The sequence below is a fragment of the Erithacus rubecula genome (assembly GCF_903797595.1).
Source record: "Erithacus rubecula genome assembly, chromosome: 3".
Classification (NCBI taxonomy): domain Eukaryota; kingdom Metazoa; phylum Chordata; class Aves; order Passeriformes; family Muscicapidae; genus Erithacus; species Erithacus rubecula.
In genome coordinates this window covers 143,635,211-143,661,625 of record NC_136689.1, presented here as the reverse complement: position 1 = coordinate 143,661,625, position 26,415 = coordinate 143,635,211, and the positions used below count along the sequence as shown (strand labels likewise).

Here is a 26,415-nt window from a genome sequence, read left to right as displayed (position 1 = left end):
GCTTTCTTAACTGGTAGATCATAGTTTCTTTAGACTCCAGTGGTGTGCTGAGCATTGTGCTAACATAATGTATTTTCTGCCTCTGAGTAGGTTGTAGGTCCTGAAGGCACCAATCCCTTATTCCTGTTCATGTGTTCAAAGCAATGACCAAAGCTTCCAATGACTGCCTGGGCTGGGAGGCTGCTTGCTATGATGCCTTGCATGAGGCTGATGCTGAGTATTTATTTACTCTAGGCAATAGCTGAAGTACTCAGCTTGCTGGATAGCTGCCTGCTTGGTCATTTTTCTGGGGAAAGCAGTGAAATGGATAGGAAATAATTGAATCAAAAGTACTTTTCTTTCCTCTTTGGATAAAGTATAAGGCAAAATTGTAGGCTTATTTTTTTCCAGTTCTTTCAGAATATTTTTTTTAACTTTATATTATTTCACTGGAGTAGTAACTGGGTAGAGCTCAACCTTGTAGCTTGTATTTCAGTAAGTGTTTTAGGAGTAACTATTCATTCTTTCTAAGTCTGTGCAAATGATGCTAATCAAGTAGGTATGTCTTGTCAGCATCTGTATGAGGTATTTTTTGGCTCCTCATTTGGAAAGGTTTCATTACTGTTATCAAAGCTGAGATTTTAAGTTTTTCTGCAGAGTCATTGGAAAAGAGCTGAGTGGAGGGAACACAGAAAACATAGTTCCTTTATTCAGGTTTGGTACCTTAAACATGGCTGTGCATACTGCTAGTAATGGATGTCAAGCTGTGCTGTAATAAAACAAATGTTAGTATTATTTTTCTCTCATTTTATTGGTGACTAATTAGCTGTTTGAGCTGTATCAATTATAGTCAATCAACTTTTTGTAATAACACCTTTTCCCCTTACAGTATTTCATCCTCAAGACAGCCATCCTGACATGAAACAAATTTTACATGTACCTAATTGAAATCCTAGCAGAATAGTGAATGCAATTTCAAGCTAAGCCACAAAATGAAGAAATAAGAGCAGATGGTCCCTTCAGAAAAATAGATTAAACAGAATAGATACTCCTGGCCACCTACATAGTTAATCTCATGCTTCTTGTCAAGGGCTACTGCCAATAGTTATGCAAAGGTAAAGTAAAAGCTGTATGAATTTAGTAAAAAAAGCTTTTCCTCATTCCCAACTCTTTCTGGTAATTTAGTGCTATGTTCATATTTTTAGTTACAATTATAGCAAGCATGAGTACTAGCTTATTAAATGAGTTGTGTCTTGCTTTGGAAAGGGTTCCTGCAAAAAGAGTGGATCCAGGACTGTAGTTCCATTTATGATCAACGAAAATTCTTTGTAACATTTCTGGTATTTTCTGGCTCTGTGACACACTGATGATTGAGTCTTTAAACCCACATGACAGGTTCAGTAGAGGGATTTGTGAATGTGTCTCTCCTGTCTGCACGAGGAAGAGCTTATATTCCCCGTGGTTAAATGTTCTTTTCAGATGTATTAGTGGACAGCCAGATTTTTCAGTTCAGTGGAGCACCTTTATTTCTTGGGTCTATGCAAAATAACACATTCCAGCCTTTTCAGATGGTTGTTCTGTGAGTGGACGTGTCATTCCTGCACTTGCTCTGAGGTCAAGGAATCCAGATGGGGAAGTGAGATGTGAAACTTAGTTACACATGACTGTTTCTCTAGGAAGACTTCTTCCTGGGTGCACAAGTATCCATTGCAACTGTTTAAGTTTCTTCCCAAATGCCCTTTTTTGCTTTGTTTCTCTCTAGTAGCAAGGAACAATAGAAAAATCTCCCCCATTAATTAACTGGTTATTGCTGTCTCAGCTGTCCATCGTTTAGGTACCAAGACTCTAGAGTTCTTAAGCTGCTGTATTTTTTGCAAATGCATTCCCTTTGTCCTCTGCCACACCTAGAAGATAACTTCATTCTGTACTTTTGGAAAATGGAGCATCAACATTTTCTTTCCCATATAAAAGCAATTTGAGCATCACTGAATCAAGAGGTAATGGCACCTCAGGTAGTTTGTGTTGGCACTTTTCTTATTGTTTCTTGGCAGACAGAAGTGATGAAGGAGCAGAAACTTGAATATATGGGGTTGTGAAGGCAGGTGGGGGACAGGCAGGCCAGGTGTCTGGTTAGAAGCAGCTTTTGCAGGCTCCCAGCACTACTGTTAAAATATGGCCAGTTTTGTTCTTGCTGTCTCACCTTGAATGTAGGTGAACTTCCCAGGCTGTGAATTGTTCCACTGCACTTAAAGGTGTCAGCTGTCTTGTGCCTGTGACACTTTGTAGTAGTTGATTTTCAGTGTGTAATCTGTAGAAATATACTGAAACCTGCTGTTTAAACTATTGAATATAGGAATTACTCTCCTAAGAAAATACATTCACATCACTGGAAAAAATTTGTGTTCAGTGACAGTAGGTATTTTAAAATTAGCTGGATTAAAACTAAAACAGTAGCATGTATAAAGTTAATTTATCAAATAACTATGCAACATAATTTGCCTGCAGTAAAAGTTAGGCATTGTATTTTAGATTTCTATATAAGCATTTGATTTTAAACTGTCTTCAAAACAAATTAGTAAGACAAATGAATTTGGAGTGTCTTGACTGCTGAAAAGTTGCACAGAACATGCAATTTTCCTGATTCTAACAGCTATACCATAACTATGTCTGTTGGAAAGAATCTTGGACTGTTAAGAATACTTTTTACTAAAGAAAGTAAACAGATTTACTAACCAAAAATACAATTTATTCAGTAAGAACCGCTTCCTTCTGTTTAAGGTAAACATGAAGATACTTTCTTTAGAGAAAGATTTTGAGTCAGAGCTGTTTCTTATGGCAAGTAAACCCATACCATAAATGCTGCTAAAACTGCAGTGTATTTTAGCTTTGTAAGGTGTTTTTCAGCAAAAGCTTACTAGTATAGGTTGATAGTTACTTCAGATATTTTTGCAGGCATAAAACATGATCTGTTTCATTTTTTCTTAAATTTGGAAAGATGAATAATGTTCTATTAGGAGAATGCTAGAAATACTAGTTTAAGGAAAAAACTCTTCTTGGATGCCCCAGTAGTTGGAAGATTACCTTCCTCAGGGAAGGTGCTGCATGGATGGGTGTGTGATCCTACAGAGACAGAGATTTATTGCAGCTGTAGATGTGGCTGCTCTCCTGCAGAAACTGGCCTGCTGAAAGATGTTTGGTCTTTTCCTTATGATTTGCAGCTGGATTGAGACCACAAGATGGACTTTCAAGCTTTATAATGCTTCTAGAGGAGTCTTATCTTCTTCTGCAATTCTGTGATGTGGTTCAACTAATTTCATGAGAATAAGTTTAATAGCATAATATTTGGGAAAAAATTTAATGTGATAGCAATATGCATAAATTCTGTGTAATATGTGTCTTCTTACACAGAAAATAATTTCTAGTTGCCTGGTATTGAGCATGTGGAAGGGATAGTAATTAATGTTATCCCTCTGCTAGTTAATTTTTAACTTGGATGCTGCAAGTTTATAACATCCAATTTATGTTGAAGCTCATGTATACAATTATAACACAAATTTCTTTAAGCTGCGCTTTCCCATAGGATAGTAGATGTCCAAGCTGCCTTTATGTGTTTTTCCTGCCAAGTTACATTACTGCAGCACAGGACTGTAATGAATGACAAAAATAAAAGTACTACCTAAAATAAAAAGTGGTGCTTTGCCTGTTTTATCTTCTGCAGTAGAGGTGATGGAAGAAATTCCCTCTGGAGGAATCATGAAGTGGTTTGGGTTGGAAGAACCTAGTTTAAATCCCCACTGCCATGGGCAGGGACACTTTCCACAGGACCTGCTTGCTCAAAGCCCCATCAAACCTGGCTTTGAGGTTAGAGGATTAGGGTTTTGTTAACCTAATCCAGGATGGTGTGTTGGTATTAGTCCCTTTTCTTTTACATATGCCAACCAATGTCTGTAGGTTTGTTTCCTACATCTATGGATCAGAATGCACAAATGCTTTAGGATGCTTTAGGTTGTTACCTTTTTCATTAATATCACAAAAACATTTTTAAAATTTGTGATGTTTTTTTTTTTTTTGGTTTTAGAGGGTAATATACAACTCTTTGGTTTTAGAGGGTATATACAACTCATCTATTTTATTACCTGTGACATCCACCTCTTTTTGTGGTTTTGTTTTCTTTCTTTACAAGATTACTTTATAACAGCTTACTTGCACATCAATAGTTTGTGCTTTAATAAACAAAGTTTCAGAGGTGGAAGTTTCAGGATTCTGAGAAATTTACATCAAAAGGCCAGGAAGCTTGTGTTAAAAATCAGCAAGATGAGAAAATTAGGACCAGTAGGTTGAAACAAGAGATTATACATGAAGGTTACTCCAGTGTGCACTGTTTTCTGTAGTTCATCTTTTAGAGGCTCTAAGAGTTTGCATTCACTTTCTGAGTTCACTTGATCAGTGCAATACTACAGAATATGCTACAGATGTTTTTTGCACATTCTATAGTAAGATTGAGGTGATACTTGTTGGTATAGCTTATGTAGGATCAGTGGGTGTGAGTTTGTCATAGCAGTGTCTGGTGCTAACTCTGAATTTCATTGAATTAAATATAAGAATTTAAAACCACTATAGATTCTTGCAATAACTTTATCTCTGTTCCTTTCCCTAACTCTGTGTGAAGTATGGGCAGTGACAAGACTTTATTGGACAGAAAATGCATTTTGGGCAGTGTGGCATTCTGGACAGCAGTGGGAAGAGCTGCATGCTGTGTGCATTTTCAGCCATGCACATTGGAGAGGGAAAACAATGGACTGCTGTAGCCTGGGTCTGTCCATATCTATTTCTCTGGACTGTTTTAGCATTCCTATGATGAATGAATAACATTAATTTCTGCTGTGCTTTCAGGTAACAAATCATGGCTTTCTATGTTCCAGCATTTCATGAGAAATAAATCTTGGGCTGGGGGAAGAATTTATTAGAACTAGTATTTTTTTAAAAGTACTGAAGATGGAACAAATCTTTCCTTCAAAAAAATAATTTCAAAACTTTTCAGCAAAACAGCAGAAATGAAGACACTTTCTAAAACTTGCATGAGAGGAGGGGTCATCACTCCAAGGCACTGGCAGTGCTGTTCTGGTGCAGCCCAGGTGCTGGTGGCCTTTGAAAGGGCACCTTCCTGGCTGGTGTTCAGCTTGTTTGAGCTTCAGATCCTCTCCTGCAAAGCTGCTTTCTGGCTGTTTGGTTTCCAGGCCATTCTCTTGCATGGGGTTATTCCCCCACAGGCACAGGGCTTTGCACTTCCCTGTGAACTGCATAGGGCTGCTGTCAGCCCATTTCTCCACCTCTTCGAGGCACTGCTGAGTGTCATCACAACCCTCTGGTGTTTGAATTACTCCTAATTTTCTGTAATATGTAAAGCTGCTGGAACTGCACTCTTTGCCATCAGCCAGGTCATTGCTGGAGATGTTAAATATCCTTGACCCTCAGAGATCACCACTGATGGCTGGCCTGGTTGTGATGCCCCTGACAGTCCTTTGAGCCAGGCAGGTCAGTTTTCAGTCCACCTCATGGTCCATGTCTCCATCCTGTGCCTTGTCTGTCCACATGAGGATGGGGTGTGGGAGGCTTATCAAAAGCTCTGCTGCAGATGAGCTGGACACACCAGCTCTTGTCTCATCTCATATTGTTCATAGCTGTTTAGTACATGTGACTTCCCTGCCATGAATTTGTGCAAGCTGCTCTCATCTTATCCTTCTATGCTTGCAAATGGTTTTCCTGAGCTGTTTACTACATCACCTTCCAAGAGATCAAGGTGAGTTTTACCTTGCTGTGATGCCTCAGCTCCTCCTCCCTGCTCTTGAAGATAGGATGCTTTGCCACAGTCATCCCTGATGACCATGACCTTACAAAACAGTGGCCTGTTGATGGCATCAGCCAGCTCCCTCAGTATTTGTGTATGTTTCCTGAAACTTCTGCTTTAGTGATGATTTCCAGTAAATTGTAACTTACAGGTGTGAATTGTGTTTTACTGGTATTTATCAGTGGGCTATGACACATTACTGAATTAAGAATTGCCAGTGTGATGCTCTGCCCTGCCCTTCTGTCATTGGCATGGAGGCTTCTTGCAAAGCTCTAGTTACCTAAAAATTATTTTTAGAGAAGTAGAAGTTAACTCTACTTTGTCTTGCTGATGGCTTCATAAATTTTGCATAATGCTAAGGAAACAGCTGTACACTTATTTGTGTAACTATAATTGCAGGAAACACAGGGATGTATTTTGTTAGCATAGCTATTTTCTAGTATTAAATATGGTTTGTTTGAATTTGCTGGCAGATATTTAGAGTGAAGTCTTTGCCTGTGCCTTAAAGTGCAGTCTTAATAGTGCTCAAGTCTGTCTGTTTTAAGGGTCAACAGCTGGATGTGCAATGGCTACTGCTTCACCTTGGCAATAGTTAGAATGTTATATTTGCATGTTGAGAGCTGCAGGTTGTATCCATTTTTTTAGTTGAGATGTGAGGCATTTTCTTGTGAAAGTTGTCAGAGGAGTCTCAGAAAGTTTGTAGTACTCTGCAGTGCTAAGTACATGATAAGGAAGAAAGATTATAAGCCCTTCTTGATGTCTCACCAAAATGTCAAGTGAAATCTTGTGTAAGAGCTACCTGGCTGTGTTCATATGAATAAATGAAAAAGGTGGAACATCTGCTCATAAGGACTGATGAAGAATATTAACTTCATTTTACCTGAGTCCTGTGCACCAAGTAGTGTAAGATGCTCTGTATATTGGATTTTATTTTTAAGCTACAGAACAAATGAGTTGACTTTTTGTAATTAGTTGATGCCTGACCTTGCTGATTTAAAAAAATATTCATGCTTAATGAAAGATCTGCTGTAGATAAATGTACAGTAGGTAAATCTTACAGCAAATTTTAGTGTTTTGTTATAAATTACCTTCACAATGAGATAAATAATTTTCAGTAGAGTAGGTTGAGGATATGGGACTGAAGTCTATGTCTACATCTTGTTTTCTTCCTGAGCAAGACTGATTAAACAGCTATTAATACCTTATACATGATTTTGACAGTTCCTACTGTGGTACTTCCTACCTTACTGCTAATATTAATCAGTCTAAACAGATTTCAGTGGAGTCATTTTTGATGTGAAGGTAATGGGTGTTCAATTAGTTTTGAATTGCTTAAATAAAAAAGCCCATTCAAAATATTTGTCATATTGGTGACTGAAATGTATTTCAGATCAGTGCAGATAGTAGTACTTAAATTTTAAAATAGAACTTATAATGCCTATGAATGCAATTTAAATAAAGATTGGTTTGAGTCCTTCAACAGGGATATTATTATTATTAATTGAAGATTCTGAATGCTGTAGACATCATTCTAGCATGAACTGCTTATTTTATTGTAAATTGAAATTAGATTCATTGTCAGTTGCTTTTACAAAATTAAGGTGGCATATGAAAGACAGTTATTCGGAATTCAACTTTTGTAATAATGTGCATTAGTTGAAACAAATTAGTGTGGTTCTTTATGCACAATTCATGCTCTTAATGCATGGCTTTCTATGCCAGTTCAGCATTAGGACCTATTATGGATGCAAAACTTGTGATTTTTAAAAAGACTTTTTAAAGGATTAAAATGTTGGCTGAGGAGAGTAGGTGAAATTTTCTGAGGGTCTTAAAGGAGTGGGGGTGGATGCAGTAATAGATCAACACAATTAAAAATTGAAAATTCTGTTGCATTTTTAATTTGTGTTTTAGACCCATCCAGAATGGATATAAATGTTGCCATTCCACATATATTTAGTTTCCTTATTTTAAATATTTTGAGGCAATTTTTTGTTTGCTTGATTACTTTAATTCTCTATTTTCCCCCTTTTTCTTCTTTTTTTTTATGAAGACACACTAATTAGTATTTACTTTGGAAATATATTGGAGGCTGGAAAAAAGGATATTTGTCTAAGCATTTACTTATATCAGAAGATGATTAGTTGCTGGATTTAACTGTATTTTTCTGGGGGTTTGGAATGCTATATACCATTGAAATTAGGAAATTCTGGACTTTTTGGTGAATGTCTACACAGAGAAACTGCTTTGCAGCAGACTAGACTATGCTAGACATGTTCTAAGATGCTCAAAAGTAGGAAGATAAGATTGTCTCTCCTGTTTAGTGCAAAAATTGGGAAGGTTGTCCAGCTTCATGCTGATTGAGAGGACAAGGAGTGAGTAGTAGGACTCTTAGAGGCTGTTGTAAGGAAATCTGTGGGGTTTATTTCAGCAAGCCTTTTGAAATGTAATAGAGCCTTGGTGTGGCAATTCTAGTTCAAGTTCATGCTGTGCAGTACTGTTTTCAGCTCAAAAGATGAGAAATATTGGTTGGAAAGGTGCTGATTCAAAGAACTTTTAATCATCCCCTAGTAGGACAGGGAATAAGGGAGTCCAAGATAAAAGATGTATAATCTGAAGCACAATCAAGACTCTTTCACTACAACAATAATGAGATTAAGCTCTCACCAATTTAATCAAATGGGGTTCAGCATCTTGTGTTCCTTTGCTCTGGATTTACAGAACTCCTGGAAGCACTGTGGGCAGTTAGTCAGCATCTGAAGCTTCCCAAGACTTGGCTTCATTGGGAAAGTTGTAATAATTTTTTAAGAATAAGCATTCTTAAAATATGTATTCTGAAATAAATTTTGGGTTTTGCCACAGTGAAAATTTCCAAATGGAATGCTGATATTGTTAGGTTTTGTCCTTTGAGGAAAAACTAGGGATTTTTTATTTATTTTTTTTCTGAAATTCTGCTGCAACTGACTTGGAGCTCCCCTTTCCTCTGGGAGCTTGTCTCTTACCAAAGCTTGAATGTGTTCTTTAAAGAGGGTCTTCATGAAATGCAAACTAATTAACCAAGGTCTGTTTTTGTAGTACCATGATTTTGATTTTTTTCTGATGTGCAAACAAAAGGAATCATGCTGCCAGAGGAGGTTGGCTCAGTGTTCCATCTCTAGCAATGGTCAAAAGCAATGAGTTTTCAAGAACTAAAAAGGACAGGAGAAGTATGTAAAGATACTTAGCCTTCACTTTGACTTAAGAGCTTTCTGAATTGAGGAGGGTGTGATTTTTCTAAGTCAACTGTGAAGTTTTGAGAATTCACTGAGAAATATTACTGCTATTGGACTGTGCTTCAGTAGTTGTATAACATGCTTGATTGAGTCAGGCTAAATTTTGATGTTTCCTTTTGTTAGATACAAGGCAATGAAATTGCCCAAATAAAACAAAATCTATTGCTTCTATTGTATAATGTTAGTAATTTTCAAACCCACTTGCTCTAGGATTATTTTTAAAGGATAATGTAATTCTTAGAATATTTTCACTTTCAAAATGAATGTGGAACTATTTCTAGTGCAATTGCAGTGCAGTTCCATCAATGCCCTGTTCTCTTAAGCTATGATCATGTGCATGTCCTTGAATGAGCCTTGCATTTTTCACTTTTTCTTCCATCCACAATAGGAAAAAGTCAGTACAAAATTATTTAGATTTAATGGGGTATTTGGTAAGACATCTGAATTTAAGGAAATATAGTAGAAATTTTCTTAAGGATTTGCAGGCAAATTGACCTGGTTACTGTTTCCCCTGATCTTGGGTAAAGGAAATATTACCTTAAGGACAAATGCAGTAAACATTTCTGTTTACTTTGAGGTTGACATTCGATCTTATATTTATTATATTGATTTACTACAGACAAATAGGGCATCATTGTGCTCAGCATTAAACACAAGTACTTATATTGGCTTAGCCAAGGGAGCTGGAATCCTGGATTGTAGTTCTGCCTCAGAAGGCTTAATTCTAGCTGAAGAATAATATGAAGCAATTCTACTTTGTCATTATCTGATGTATCTACCACTGTTATTTGGTGAATTAACTGAGGACTAATCATTGCTTAGATCTCTACTATGATTAAATGTAAAGAAAAAAAATCCATGCAGTTATTACTGGATGCAGTTAAATTCCTGTTGCATTAGCTGCATCCTTGGTCTGAGAACATGAGATTTTAATCTCCAGCATTATGGGAACCTTTAATCACATGTTTATTTACTCTTTGTGGTCTAGGAAATGGCATTGCTTCATATAGCTAAGCAGTACAGAATGTAATCTAAGGATTAAGAAAAGGCAAATCTTCCTATCCCTTTGACCTTGAAAATCTGATTGGATTTCCTGTGTGATCTGGCATGATTTTTCCCTAATTATCTAAAGCTTGATGTATATGAATGATGTTACAAGAGCTGTGCAGATAGGAATAAAATTCTAATGCTTAGCTGTATTTTCCCCCTTATCTTAGATTTCAAGTGCAAAGAAATAGAAATGAAATCAGAAATAAAATGTGATCAGTGGACTGGACTTTGTTCCTACAAAACTGAAGTCTTATACAATAGCAGTGAAGAGCCAGAAAGTTTTAAATCTGTTTGATTAACATCAGAGCATAACGGGAAAAAATTACTTAATCTTACTTTGTAGTGCTTTGGCAATGGGCTGTGGCTGTTTGTTAGTAAAGCAATTTGTCTTTAAAGCAAATAGGGAAAATGGTGATCCATTTTGCTGAGAGCTGATTTGCAGCCTCTTAACAGGTTTCAGTAGCTTCTTCAAGCAAAAAGAAAGTTGTTTAGACAGTGCAAGTAAAAGAACGAAGACCTTTTCCTTAAAAGGTTCGATAAATTGTGTAGATACTTGGGATAGGAAAACTGATTTTTGTAGTAAGTAATGTGTTTCCTTTAATAATTACTGTAGTGACTTGAAGTTTAGTATCTACTAGAGCAAGAAGAGAAAGGTCTTTTTTATGCTTTTTATTAGCTCAAAGTAGTCCCATATTATGAGCATATTTAGCATTAATCACATTGTTGCAACCAAGTCCTTCAAACACCTAATTCAAATAACTTTCTAAGCTAAAGAAATTAGGAAATACAATTAGCAGTGTATTGATCTATTAAGGAATTGATGCTTCTGACTCAGCCGAAGAACTGATGTAGAACTCTGTACTTAACTCTTCAAGAGCATTTTTAGTGTGTCTGAGGTGCCTGAAACAATTTCCAGGTATAATATTTCTTGGCAGTTTCTAGGAAGTTCCTTAAACCATTGTTGATTCATAAACTTGTGGTTTATTGTTATTGTGTTCTGATCACTTTCAGATGGCAGGGAAATTGCAGTGTATGCCATGCTGTGCATTTGGGGATAACATCTTATGACTCAACATGAGAAAATAAATTTTTAGCTTTACCAGTTCATAAAAACTTGGTGCACTTTGGTGTTGAAGGTACTCTTTTTTTGTAAGTTTCAGGAAAGAGTCCTTTTCTGTAACAGTAATTACAGTGAAAGAGAACTTGTGAAGGTCTTGCATCAGGCTGAGATCAATTGGACTACCTGGGCATCTTGGTGCACTGCTCTGTCACAAAAAAATACAGCAAATGCCTTAATTGAATTTAATACTGAATGGAGTTTAACTGTGCTTTTATGACTTTTAGACCTAAATTTTAGTCCTAAATCAATAAAATCAATACTAAAATCAGTACTAAATCAAGTTATATCAAATTTTTTGCAACTGCATTTGCTTCAGTCATAAAAATTGGATGTATTTTTTATTACAGTTTTAATAACCAGCATTTTTTGGTGTAAAATAGTGCTAAAGAACAGCAGGTTTCTGGTCAGTTTTAAACTTTGAGTATTAATAGTGTAAGAGCAGCAGCAGCCTTAAAATTAGTCTTGTGTTTTTACTTGTAAAACATAAAAACCTCTAAGTACCTAATCTTGTTTTTTAAGAGAAATCAAAGACCTTTGTCACTACTGCCCTTGTTACATGAGGAAAGAGGGATGTTAGATATATATCTGTATTTGAATGCTGTGATAGTGTTATGCTTTGCACCTGAATGGGATAGTTGCAAACTTCAACTTGTAAAAATACCAGTTAATTGATTTCTGAGTGGGAACATCACATCCTATAAAATTTTAATCTTAATTTCACCTGGAAATGAGCTCCAAATTAAACTGATGTAACTTTACATCTGTTTAATTGCCCATAATTCCCTAGTCTGTAATGTGACAGTTCCATTTTTACCTGGATTTCCACTATTGAAATGTTGTTCAGTTGTTGTTAACTGGTGGGTTAATGGTGATGGAGACTTTTTTTACTGAGCATGATGAAACAGTTGCTTTGATAGGGCTTCTCCAGAATTTGTACATTGGAATCCATAGGAATCAAAAACTTTGAAAAGACTTGACAAAAGTTTTGAAACTACAGCTGGGGAATTCTTTTCTTTCAAGAAGCCTTCAGATAGTCTGAGGCTGGTCTGACTTTTAGTTTTCAGCCACTGAACAGTAACTTGGATAACTTGTTTACTTCCTGTTTTGTGTTAGTGAGGATAAAATGTGCATGGAAGATAAGTTTATTATTAAAAAAGATGTTGGCATGCTAATTTCTTAGTGGTAGATGGAAATGGACTGGTATTCATTAAACAAATCTCTAATAATGCTAATAATGGATTTTTTAGTAGTTAGAAATTTGTTGGTTTATTCTGTTTTTTGTTGGATCTAATTTCAAACCAGATTGTCTTTGAAAGTGTACTAAAGGCTGGTTTTCTGTGTATTTTTGATTGATTTCTTTTCATTCAAGTTTTTATTACAGTTTCCTCTTGGCCTAAGATCACATTCCCATTAAGGGAGCTGCAAGGTCTTGATGAATGTCCTTAATTTCTATGGTTGAGTAGAGTAGAAGGGTGTTTTTTGTAGTGCCAAATTAACAAGATATATGGAGATGCTTGTGGAGGACAAGTGCTAGATTCCCAAAGAAGAACTTCTGTGGCACTTCTGAGATGGGTTGGATTTTGGTGCATGCTGACACGTTTAATGCTGCAGCCCCCAGGTGATGGACTCAATCCAGCAAATACATCAATAAATGTTTCACTTTGTCTCCCTGTATGCTCCTCAGGAATCCTCTCTAATGAAATGAGATCTGCAGATTTTCATTAGCACACTGGAGAGTCAATATTTGGAGAAAAGCATAATCAAGAGTCAGTTTTGTGTGTATCTCTGGAATGAACAGTCACGCAAGCCAGGGCTTGAACTTCTAAATCCCATTCCTAATAATGCCATTGTTGGTATAACACTAATCTCAGATTTTTGAGTATGATCTATGTCTCAATTACATTCCTGAAATTCTGAAAGATAAACTTGACATTTGTTCCTAAGTGCACTGTAGAAAGCCACCATTAAAACTGCATACTTTATTTATATAAGAGAATAAAATTATTGAATATTAAACTGTTATGTGGTTTTGTTGTTGTTTTTTTTGTTTTTTTGTTTTTGTTTTTTTTTTTAATTTAAACACGCTCAAAGGTATCTAGGAATAGTTTTCACTACTTGAGCCATATAAAAAATATGTATTAAGTGTTAAGTGAGTACAGTGTTTGCAATACTAAATCAAGGTACTGATACAAACATAAATATAAAAAGAGGGAAACATGCTTTACCCTATTGGCCTTGTATAACCAATTGCATGTATTAATTACACAATATGCCGTATATATGCCATACAGTATTAGATTTGAAATTTATTTATACTTAATTTGAAGAGTCTCAGCTTTTAGATTGTTGCGTTAAACTGAAAAATTAACTTTTTTCTTTAACAGAAATTGAAAAATTCCAAAAAGGGGAAGGAAAGGAAGAAGAAAAGTATATTGATGTAGTCATCAATAAGAATATGAAGTTGGGACAAAAAGTTCTGATTCCAGTAAAGCAATTCCCTAAGGTAAGTCTAATTTTCATGTTTGATAAATTTAAGTTCTTATAAAAGACATTTCACTAGTATCTTAATTATTTTATTAATGTAGCATTTAAACTATTACCAGAAATTACTGTTACTGTTGTGTATTGTGTACTGTAGGAGCTCTGAGGCAGAAGTGATTCTTGTTGGAATAAATGTGCAGGAAAGTGGTGCTGGTCACACAAAATAGTATGTTGAGAGCAAATAATTAAACCATATCTAAGGTATAGCAGGATTTTCCTTTTCAGAATATCAAAAGGAAGAACCAATTTTGAAGTTGAATCTGATGCCAGGCTTTGGAACTTTATTATTGTAGCTGGAAGTGCAGCTTAAAATGCAGCATTAAGGAATTAATTGTGTAAATTTTTTTCTCATACTCTTAAATTTCAGCCATTGTTATTCTTTAATGAATTATAGCTTGAGTGCTAAATTATGCAGTCTGTTCTGGAGGGGTAGAGACGGTTTCATTAATATCTTTGCCCACCATGAATTCTTAACTCTTCTTTACTGCCAAGTATCATCCTGCACTAAAATATTGCTGCCTGGTAGCATTTATGCAACATTCAGTAGGCTGTGGAACTTTATTATTTTGGTGCTGCTTAAAATTTTAAGGTTAATGTTATGACAATCAGATTATAATTTTATTTTAATTTGTTTGAACTGGCTTTTTCTTCCTTCTAGAAATTTCAAGACTTTCTGCTCATGGAGGAATAAAGTCACCATTCCTTCCTCCTTCTGTTTAAGAAAATCTTTTATATTTTTTTTTCCCTGCACTGTATCTGTGTTTTTCTTATAGGCTTATGCAGGGTAACTTGCAGGGATTTCTTTAGTGCTGTTCAGAGTTTCATGAAATATTCCTTGAGTCAGTGCTAGGCTGCAGATCATGTGGGCACCTCTTAGGAACTCTGACTTAAGTCATCTTTATGACTAAGAGCTAAATACTAGCAAACAGAAACATAAAGATTGGGATGTAAAATATAGGAACCTCTTACTCTACAGTCAGTGTTTGCAAACAGGATGTTTTTCTTCTAAATGTTGAGATGTAGATACTTGAGCTCAGGGGCAAGAAAGGCAAACTGGCTATTAAAAAGGGAAAATGCCTTCTGAAAGGTACTTCTGCTTCTTTATCTAGTGTCAACTTACTTTATAGGACTAAACATTAAAATTATTTAGGATAGCTAGTAGGAAAGCTCTTTCTGTGTTTTGAATGGCTCGAGATGCTCTGCTGTTTGATTCTGGCCCATAGAGACACTGAATTGGAATAAAGCCTGGTGTATGCTGTGTAAAGAAGCCTGAACTTATGTCCAGGCAGATCCAGGGGTGCAAAATAAAACAGCTATGCAGAACAGACATGTCATGTGAGTTCCTGTATCTCCACTAGGACTGCTCCACTGAAGGCAAATTATTGGTATCTCTATGCACATAAATCTCTATTCTGCCAGAGTGAATAAAATCCTAGATACTTAATAGGAATATTTTTACCACAATATTTTGGGTCTCAATTTCTCTTAGAAATTTCCATTTTATTGCATATAGATGGATATTTGATAAAGGTTGCTCATTTAAGATTCTGTAGAGTCAAAATGAACTAAAATTTCTCACAGTACAGGAGTGTTCTGGAGGGAGGTGAGTGTCAGTTCAGAATTATGATATGTACTCATGATGTCTCTGAGAAGCACCTGCCCTAAACCACAGCCAGTCACTGAAATTTGCTATCACTTGGTATTAGAACCAGGTTTGTGGTTTTGAGATTCTAATAAATTATGATACTTTGTATGAAGTGACATAGCTTCTACAAAAGACAAACTAAGGCAAACTAAGAGCCTTAGGACGACTTAAGGTGTTGGTGGAAGAGAAGCTCAGCAAGATCCCAAAATGTGCTCTCTCAGCCCTGAAACCAAAGGTGTCCTGGGCTGCATCCAAATTCTTGTGGGCAGCAGGTGAGGGAGGGGATTCTGCCCCTCTGCCCTGCTCTGGTGCTCCCCCCCTGCAGAGCTGCACCCAGCTCTGGCATCCCCAGAGCTCACGATGTGGAGCTGTTGGAGTGAGTCTAGGGTGATCATGAAGATGATGGGGGCTGGAACATCTCTGCTAGGAAGATGGGATGAGAGAGTTGGAGAAGGCTCCAGGGAAACCTTACAGCATCTTCCAGTACCTGAAGGGGACTTGCAAGAGAGCTGGAAAGAGATTTCTTACAAGGGCATGGAATGATTGGACAGGTGGGCATGGCTTTAAATTGAAAGAGGAGAGATTTAGATTAGATAATAGGAAGAAATTCTTCACTGAAAGAGCAGTGAGACATCTGGTACAGTTGCCCAGAGAAGTTGTGGATGCTCCATCCCTGGAAATGTTCAAGGCCAGACTGTGTGGGGCTTTGAGCAACCTGGCTGAGTGGAAGGTGTCCCTGCCCTTGGCAAGGAGATTGGAACTGGATGATCTTTAAGGTCTCTTCCATCCTATACTTTTCTGTCATTCTCTTCTGCAGAACTTACCAAAAAATATTATGGTCCTCATAAAAATCTGAAAAGGTGTTTCACATAAATGCTTTGTGTCTACACTGCTGTTCTGTGTATGTGTGCAGTTTCCTAGACCATTTTACCTGTGGTAGGTGTTGGTATTGCTGCAAATGTGTTGTTGGTAGAAAATACCAAGGAAGAATTCCTCAGAGAATGGTTAAAATATTTGTTTCTTATTTTTGAGTTTTCATCCTGCTGATCAGTGTTGGTGACAAATGCATCAGAAGAATGAAATTCCATACTTAAGTATGGATGAAATTTGTGCAAAAAAATCTTTTGCATGTCAGTTTTGAATTCAGAGTTCTGCTATCATTCTGGCACGTTTGCCTCCAGTCCACACTAGTACTGTTGCCTGCTTCACAAGATCCTGAACAGACATTTCCATTTTTTCAGGAGATGAAGTATTTATGGGGTTAGTGATCTAAAAATCTTCTGTTTGAAGATGACAAAATCATTACAATAACTGATTAATCTCTCAAACATACTTTGGGTTACTAATTTGGGTTTAATCTGACTTTGGTAACCAGGACATAGTGAGAAAAAACAAGTTTGCTTCAATTTCATTAACAGAATAGTCCCCTAAATAAAGGGTCCTGCTTTTAAACTACATCAACTCCTCCCTCCAAGTTATTAAAATTGTTAAATTCTTAACAAGGATTAAATGTATGAAAATGAAATTAACCACAAATGTAAGTGATTTTTGCCAACAAAATATTCCTTTGTTTATATTTGCCATGGATGACTCTGCTATTTATGTATATTGATATTTCATTAATCCTATCCTAATTTCTTGTTATACAAGAGGTCTATGAACCAAAACAACCCACCAGTGCCCTGCCCCCAAGCATGACAGCCTGCTATACCTGAAATGTATAGTACATTGCCTTTTCCTTCTTCAAAACTTTTCTGTACCTCTGACTCTTTGAATAAATCATAATAGCCTCAACACAGGTCAGGCAGTCCAGGCTCTGATCAGATCAGCCTGGCAGAGTAATGCTTGCTCACATTTCCTGTCCTGCCAGATACATTCTCATGAGCCCATGGCTGGGTCCTGTGCAATTACCTCTGACAGCCCTGCAAGGTGACAGGTTAAGTGCAGCAGAAACTCTTCAACTACAGTGCAGAGCAGCTGGGTTTTTGTTGGAAAAGAGTCTGGTAGACCTCACATTCCAAATCATATAATGCAATTTTTTGAGCATCTTTGCTTACCTTGAAAAAACATGAGTTTCTGGTATTTTGCTCAAATAGCTGATTGTTCCTGGTGATATGCTCTTGGCTCTTTCTATGATGCTCTAGATTTACATCCTTTAACTGGGAACTTTTGTCTTGTTCAACCCTTGGCTGTGTTAGTTAACATACTTATCTCATGCTACAGATTATTGGTCTAAATATTTTGGGATTTTTTTTTTCATATTTGTACTTTGATAGATGATAGAATAACTAATTTCTATTGAATTTTGCCTGTGCTATGAAATAACTCAAGATGGTTAGTCCCAGGAGATATGTTCAATTTCTCCTTGAGGCTGGTTGTACATTTGAATAAATTTTCTTGTTTTTACAGACACCTGTAAAAAAAGTCTCTGATTTAATATGTCTTGATATGGTGACAGATAGTTGTACCTGGTGAGACAAAACTTTGTGGCAACTCCTTTATAGATTGCAGGCCCAATCACATATTTTCAAAATATGACAGTGCAGAATCTTAGAGTTTTTTTGTTTGGTCCAGCTCTGCAGATGCCTCCAAGAGGCCTGAAGTGTTATGATACAGAAATTAATCTGAGGTATTTAGGTGAAGCTTGAGTAAGCTCTGGTAATGCTGTCAGCAATCCTGTTGTAACTGGGACATTTACTACAAGTAAGGATTAGAGAGGTTGGGCTTTTATGCAATCTTATAGGAAAAGTGCCAACTTTTTGAGCACTGATTTCTAAATCAAGTCACCAAAGGTAGGAGTCCATGTGGGTGCTGGATGTCTAAATAGGTAGTGGAACATGATCTTGTCAGTTTAGGACACTGAGGTGAGAGTGACTTGTGTTTGATCTGCTGAATACTTCAACTGTCTCTGGGTCATGTGTGAAAATGTGACCCTTAAAGCTGAATTTCTCTTGTGTTTCATGCTTGAAAATAATCTTCAAACCTTGCACAGGCTTAAAGGCATTAAAGGTGAGCTGGCCACTCAAGGAAGGTCCTGATGTGGTTGTGTTGGTGGAGGGACTCTGTGGCTCTGTCCCAACTCTGCTGTGAAGAACCATCATGTGTGAAAGGTGTTTTAGAGATTTGTTGTGTTCTTGTGAGGCAGGAAGGTTTTATCCCCCTCCCATACATTTAATGAATATGCATTGTGGAGTAGTTTAGTCTCAGAACCCTGATTTTGCTTTGACAGTTGGCTGAACTTGGGTGTTCTGAATTAGATGAAAAAAATAACTTCCATGGATGGTAAATGGAATCATGATGGTTTTCCTTGAGATGGATCAAAACTGTGAGGAATAATTATTTTCGTTTTGACAGGCTACCATTTTAAAAATTGCTTCTAGATCTACACTTAAATACTGGGTAAATCTCAGAAGTTGGGAAGAAATGGTCTTTTTTCCCCAAAGCAATACTTCAAATATATTTTCTCAAAAGTTACTGACTTGTGGAACTGGTATCCATTTAAGCTTTTTAGTTCAACTTTTAAAGTGAAAATACCTGTTTTAAAATGTCATTGTCATATACAGTATACCTGCTGTTATATAAAGTCATGGAGAGATTAATTTTTTAATCACATGACCAGTTAAAAAGCAATATTTCATAATAGCTCAGCTCTTAGGAATTCTTAAAGCAGAAATGGGAAAATGTGGTTGCATAAGCAGAAGTAATGTGGAGGAACAAGCATCAATTGTAATAGCAGAGATAACTTTTGAGCAACTTTATAGTAAAATTGGCCAAGCTTTCTGCTATGATTAAATGTTTAAAGACTATTACCATGTTACATGAAGGAGAGTAGTTTGTGGTAGAATATTGATGTTTGAAGCACCTTTCTATAGAGACTTTATCTTTCTGAGATGAATAGGAAAAACCTTGAAGTTGCCTTGTTTCAGGTCATTCTGAGGGAAAGTACTCTGAATCTTAAATTAACTTTTTTTTTTTTTTTTTCCTAGTGACCCTGTCTCAGAAAAACCATTGCAGAAAACTAATGTCAAGAAAGCTTTCTATGGCTTTAATAACAATGGAGTGCTTAAAGCTTTACAGGAAAGCATTTGGTCAAGCATTTGTACTTTCACTGAGTGTTTTAAGCTGGATGAACCATTCTTAGCAGGCTTGCCTTGGTTGGGGATAAACAAGGATTACATTTTCTATTATATCCCCTTTTCTGTAATATATACATTTTAAAAAATGTTGTAGCAGTGGCATTAATTCCTTTTTTTTTTTTTTTTTTTTGGTTATATAGTTCATATAGAGATCAAATGGTTCTGAAGAGAATTTCCTGCTCTTTAAATGTTCTTTGTAACTCTGTTTCTCTATAAATGTTTTCAGGGAATAATTTCAAGCAATGATGTGGTAAGGAAACAAATCTTTAGACAACTGTTCAAGTCATGTTCTGATTTGGTGATTCTGAAGAAATGGGTGCTATGCAGTGATGCCCATAATTTCAATTATATGATAACTGAAAAAATTCTTCTTAAAATGTGGATTTATGAACATCTAAAAAAGGAAAGACTTTTGAATAATAAACCTTGTAATAAATTTTTTTGTTGTTTCTATTGTGAAAGATGTTTTCAATTTAAGATGTGTTTTAAATTGGAGATGTTTGACTTTAGGATAAAGTGTAAAAGGGAAATGGATACATTCTTCCAGTACAATTAACCAGTATTTGGTAGCTAATGGCCACCATATTCAGGAGAAAATCCTGTATCCCAGGAATTTGAGGAAGGATGTTGCACTGCATGATGTATCTTTACCCACAAGGTAAACCAGAGGTACACAAGGATGAGCTTTCTGTGATCACAGATTTTAGGAATAAGAACACCTCTCATATCTTGCATCCTTTTGCTCAAACTAATGCATTATCAGATGATATTTTGTTCAGAGGGTACCATTTATCAATAGCAGAGTATTATTTGGTTAGAGTAGCTGAGGTACTAATTTTTCCTATTTTATCTAATTGTTTCCTCCCAGGTCTGTTAATCTGAGTCTTGATATTGTTTTTGCAAAGATGCCTGTAATTGTGCTTGAGATTCCATTTTGCCAAATCCTTCAGAGCTGGTCTAGAAGCAAATCTGAGCTGGGGACTATCTCCTCTTTTGTATGCCATTCTCCATAGTTTCCTGGTACTTACATAATGCATTAGAAACTGTCTTAGTGCAGAGACAATTCCTGGTTTGACAAAGGTGATCCAGTGTAGAGTGACATTTATGGTTGACTCTTAAGAGGTCACCTGTCATGTAGAACTGGGAACTTCATTAGCTTGCACTGGAACACAGTGTGACTGCTTTGATAGAGTGTTAAGCTGAAGCTGGTGAAGGTGAGGGTTATTTTTGATATTTGCAGCATGATATTTGCAGTTTGGAGGTGATTATGCTGTGTTGAGAGGGTCAGTTAAAGAGGGGAGTCTGGCATGTCTGATTCTGATCCAGCAATAGTGAATGTGGCTGGGCTGACTCAGCAGAGCTGCTCAAATGTCTGTTTGTTACTATCCAGTGCATCTAATTCAGAACAGTTTATAAACTGTTATAAGCTTGTTATAATCTTGAGTTCAATAATAAACCTGAATTTGTTCTTTATTCTTGTGCTCTTGGGGCAAATATACCCTAAATGTGGAACATGGGAACACCCATGCAATTTGTATGTGACCAATCTCACGTAAGAGCTTACTTGCTTCTGTAACACCAGCAGATAAACACATTTTGCTAATTTTGTAAGTAAATTTTTTTTTACTGTCTACTGGATTTGTATCTTTATCAATCCACTATTTGATTGAAAGCAGTATATAAGTAGTAACAGTAACTTAGTGACTAATACCATGAGTGTTTCTGTATCTATGAAATATTTCAAAATAAACCTTTGATCGAATGTTTCCAATTTAATGTAAAAGGCAGATAGACCAATAGTTTTAACAAAATGCAGTACCTGTTCAAAGTAAATAATGTGTTTTCTACTGAAAGGATTCCTTCAATATCCTAAATGGGTTTTAGATATGGAATAATGAACTGAAATGTTGCAAAGCCTTTTAGTTTTGTTATGTGGGAGCAAAAATGCTCTATGACTGCTTTGTAAGCCATAGTTTACTAACCTTTATTTGTGCTTTTCTGCTACACTTAGAGGTAGTGTGTTTTCAAATCAGCAGAATTTCAGACTTGCAACACAAGTTTCTTATGCTTCAGACTTGTCAAATCAAATATTTGGAGCCTCAGTGCACAGGAAAGAATAGTTCAGTGGATCCCAGGACACAATGCATTTTCATGTTCATTAAATATGTCTGGAACATGTCATCTGTGCAGTCCTGGTATAGCTTCTGTAATGTCTGACTTTGGCACTAGAGATTTCATGGCTTTTAAAAGGTGAAATCTTATGAAGGTATTAAAGTTTGGTAGGTCAAGTTTTAGATTTACACAGCATTGAACTACTTGGTTTTAACTAAAAGAATATAGCTGCAGTAAAGAGGGTTTATTTTTGTTCCCAGTAGCTTAAAAAGCTATTATAAGTAGACATAAATAATCTTAAGTATGCTTAAAAAACCCAGGGGGAGGGGGGTGTTCCACTACATGAAAGCTTTACTTTGAGCTTAACTATGAGTTTTCTTGAAGGAAATTCTTGGTAAGGAGTAATTGACTTCTCAAAATTCAAACTTATTACAAATTATTTCAATTTGTTTGCTTTCCTTAGTTATACCTTCAGAAACAATAAAATCAGAAGTCCAAGTTAAAAGGAATCTCTAGAGAACATCTGTGCTTTCAGATGTTCAACCTTCTGTTGAAATAATGGTTGCAAATTAAATTGCACAGGACCCCATCAGTGGCCCTGAGTCCTGAATATTCTCACCAAGGGAAATTTCTACCTGTATCTGTTCAATCTTTCTGATTAATATATTTTTTTGACTGTATCTTAGGACCTATATGAAAAAAATGGACAACTCTAATAAAAACAAAATTAAAGAATTTCCCTAAGAATTTTAGGAAAGACTGGTTAATACAAGGCCCTAAATTTAATAGGCTCTGTGGATGATAGTAATCCATAAGCCATTTTCTCAATAGTATTATGTCAGATCTACATTGGGAATTGAATTTGCATCTAGTAAGGGAAATAAATTTTTATTTTCCTGTTTAGTTGACTTTAAATGCATGCTTTCCTTTTTGTCTAAAGCTGAAAGAAATGAACTGGAGCTGTAGACTTTCTCCATTGTAGGGTGAGTGCAGCTGGGCCTTTGTTCTATCAGCACTTCCAGTGTAACAACAAGAGATTTGGGACTGCCATTGCCACATTGTTAGGTGCTTTCAAATGACTCCAGGTAAACAGGGAGATCAGTGCAGCTCATCTTGGCTCTTCATAGAAGGACAAACAAAGAACTTATGAACTGTTTCATAAATTTGAGGCCACAAAGCTTCAGCCTGTTTGCTGTTCAGCATCACTATATTTTATTTCTAAGACTGTCTTTTAAATCTTTTATGATTGTGTCATTTGTGTTCAGTTGTTGAGTACCTCAACCTTCTTATCTCTAGCAACCAGTTTTCCATCATGGTTTATTGGTGGGAATGGGGGGTAACGCCTTCTTTAACCTTCCTTTTCTGGTTGGGACACTGGACTCTGTTACTCTTTGTCCTTTGCCAAATTTAGTTTCAGCTGTGCTTGGGCCTTCCTCAGCCCAGCTCTGCACAACAGCACTTCATCTCTGTATTCTTCCCAGATCACCTGTCTTAACTTCCACTGTCTGTGCATTTGTTTCTTGCTTTTTAGTTTGGCCAGCCTGTCCCTACTCAGCCATGCTGGTCTCTTGCCTGCTTGGAATCACTAGCTCTTGTGTTCAATATAAGACTTCCTTAAAGATCTGCCAGTTCTCTTCCACTCCCTTATCCCTGATGGCAGTCTCTCAGGAGATCCCACTGACTAGCTCCCCAAAGAGCTGGAAGTTTGTTTTCCTGAAGCTCATGAGCCCAGTTTTACTCCTTAGATGATCCATACCCAGTGGATGATTGCTGCTGTGAGCTCATTTGGTGACCAACAGATCCAGTAACATCTCCTCTCTGGTAGGTCTGTCTATTATCTGGGTCAGGAAGTTATCCCACATGCATTCCAGGAGTCTCCAGGGTTGCCTGCAGCTCACCTTGCCACTTTTCCAGCAGATGTTGGGCTGGCTGGAGTCTCTGAGAAGGACAGAAGCTTTGGGCATGATGCCTGCTGTCAGCTGGAGCAGGAAGGCTTTGTTAACAGGCTCCTCTGGATCTGGCAGCTTGTAGTGGACATCAAGTTATCCTTGAGTTCAGATACTAATATGCTGCTGCAGCCACTGGCATTCTATTAATTGTGCTATAGGACTGTACTTAATGTTTTTAAATTTATTTAATCATTTGCACCTATAACAAAAGTTGTTTCAGCAAAATTTCCCTTTTAATTTACTCATTGCTCATTGCTTATTAATTTACAATTAAAGATCCAATGAGGTTAATGTGGTTTCTTGTTTTGGCTTTGTTTTCTTACAGTTCAACTTTGTGGGAAAACTTTTGGGTCCACGTGGTAATTCTCTAAAGCGTTTACAGGAAGAAACGCTGACAAAAATGTCTATTTTGGGAAAAGGTTCTATGAGGGACAAAACAAAGGTAAGGCCTGAGTATATCAGTGGAGTTTTGTTACTTACCTTAAATTTCTGAGCAGGAGAACTAACCTTGTAATGAAAATTGGAACAAATAAAAAGCATAGGAGATCCTTATATTGATTATTGGTTAATGTCTCTCTTTGGCCAGCCAAGCCAAGATTCCACATGCAGTGGGCAAACCAAGCCAATAGATGTCAAATAATGGAAGACAGAGAATTTTATGGGAGCTAAATTTGTCAGAGAAGGATACTGGAATGGGAACAAGTTGTGGCTTTTGTGTTGTTCTTAATGGGAAATGAAAAAAAAACCCTGAAATGCTTAATGTGTTCTCAAGGTTGTGAGATGTATCCAGTGAGTGAGTGAGTTAATTTTAATTTGTGTACTGTTGTAAGAGTTTTAGTGTGTAGTGTTTTCTTAGAATCCCAGAATATCCTGAGTTAGAAGGTACTTGCATGGATCATCAAAGTCCAATTCTGGCCTTGCAAGTAATGGAGAAAGTAATGGAAGCATTGCCAAGTCATAGTTACCATAGTTGCAAAACTGAAATAAAATGCAATAATTAAAGTGAACTTACAAAAAAAACAAAAACACAGAGTCACTTTAAAAGTTTGATTATGGGAATGATCTTAAAAACAGCTGCATTTAAATTCTGTATGTTTTGTTAAAGGTGGTGATTTAAATGCTTTTTTACCAGGTCCTACACAAAAAATTGTGACTTCTCTGTTTCTTATTGCTGTTATCAGCCAACTTGATTGATAAACACAGAAAGGAAGTTGTTAGCACTCTGTTTTTTGCACAAATCAACTGCACAGTGACTTTTTTCCTCTTTAGTAGAAAAGGACAGGGAATGCATGGTGCAGTATATGGGGAACTCAGCTTCCAGTGCTAGTGGCTCATATGTTTTGAGTAACTGTGCCTAAAGTATTTCCCTGATAAGCAGTTCCTATTAAAACTAAATATTTGTGCTGTGACGTTTATATTCGGTTGCTTTCTATTTTTAAGATCTCTTATTTTTGTTGACAAAATAATGATTTTGCAGGTGGAGTCTAATGCTGCTGAGTGGCCTCACAATATTCTTGCTCTGGGTGCTCTGACAGCAATCCAGACTGATTTTTTTTTATTTTTTTTAGCATCTTCATAGTAAAACACAGATCATGTTGATAAGAATGTTATTCATGAAAAGCAGAATGGGTTGTCACATATAAACCTCAACTGTAATTAGGGGTGTGCAGGGGAGCAGATTTCAGCTATCATTGCAACTTATAATTTTAGTAATCTAAAGAGTGAAGTGCTTACCTGGTGCTTGCCAAATACAAGAATCTGCAGGGGAGTGTCAGTTTTTTAGACAGCAGAACTGCTAGTTATTTGATGTAACATTATCTGGTAAAGCAATGAAATTATTTCCAGTGCTGGTTTCATCCCTTGGACCTGTCAAATACACGCAGGCGAGGGGCAACCTGAGAAAAGCAAGTGCTGCCCTTTAGGTCTGTGAATATTTTGCATGTGAATGTCACTATTTGAGAACTGAGCTCTGCTTCACTCCATTGAACTCAACTTTGCAATCAATGAAGTGGGTTGGGTGATAGAAGATGAAAGAAATAAGCTTGCTTCTGAAATAGGTAGTGAACTCTTTTTGCTAATGTTCTCTCATCTCATATGCTGTTAGCTTTATGTCCAAATGTGAAGGATGCACTCATTGGATAAAAACTTCAGTGAGAATAACATAGTAATACTGAGAGCAGCATAGTAATACTGAAATAGAAATAATATTGGTAAAAAGAAGCTTTTTCTTGTTGAATATTAGATCAAACCTGTTTCTGTAGAGTTTGAAGGAAAGAGTGTGTTCTTCATGAAACTGGTGCACCTGGGAAAACTCTTGGGGCATTCCTCCTTGTGCTATGGTAGTTTCTGTATGTGAGCACAAGCAGTTGGCTCTTACTTCATTGTTACTTTTTTTAGTTGCAGACATCTGAATGTGAGTGAAGAGTGTTTGCAAATTCCTTCAATGCTTGTATTACAATGTTTCAAACAAGAATGTGTAAAACCAATATTTTTCATGTCTCCTAGGAGGAAGAGTTGAGAAAAAGTGGAGAGGCGAAGTATTTCCACCTAAATGATGACCTGCATGTTTTGATTGAAGTATTTGCTCCACCTGCAGAAGCATATGCCAGAATGGGACATGCCTTGGAAGAAATCAAGAAGTTCCTCATCCCTGTTAGTATTTTGTTAAATGAGAATTCTGGTACTCTTGAGTGAGAAATCTCATCTCTAAAACTAAGTAAGCTGGTCTAGTGAAGGTGTCCCTGCCCATTGCAGGAGGTTGGAGCT

The 26,415-nt window shown here is 36.6% G+C and overlaps 1 protein-coding gene across 2 annotated transcripts in view; it reads left to right on the top strand.

Annotated features, from left to right (window-relative positions):
- The window catches only part of KHDRBS3 (KH RNA binding domain containing, signal transduction associated 3), a 90,708-nt gene that overhangs the window by 12,835 nt on the left and 51,458 nt on the right, over positions 1 to 26,415 (top strand). For both annotated transcript variants that reach the window (XR_013773615.1, XM_079300675.1), the window contains exons 2-4: positions 13,651 to 13,769; positions 23,975 to 24,091; positions 26,155 to 26,301. Coding sequence is in view for 1 of the 2 variants with exons in the window: in XM_079300675.1 (XP_079156801.1) it covers positions 13,651 to 13,769; positions 23,975 to 24,091; positions 26,155 to 26,301 (383 nt within the window). In the remaining variant the exon portion in view is untranslated. The remainder of the gene's footprint in view (positions 1 to 13,650; positions 13,770 to 23,974; positions 24,092 to 26,154; positions 26,302 to 26,415) is intronic.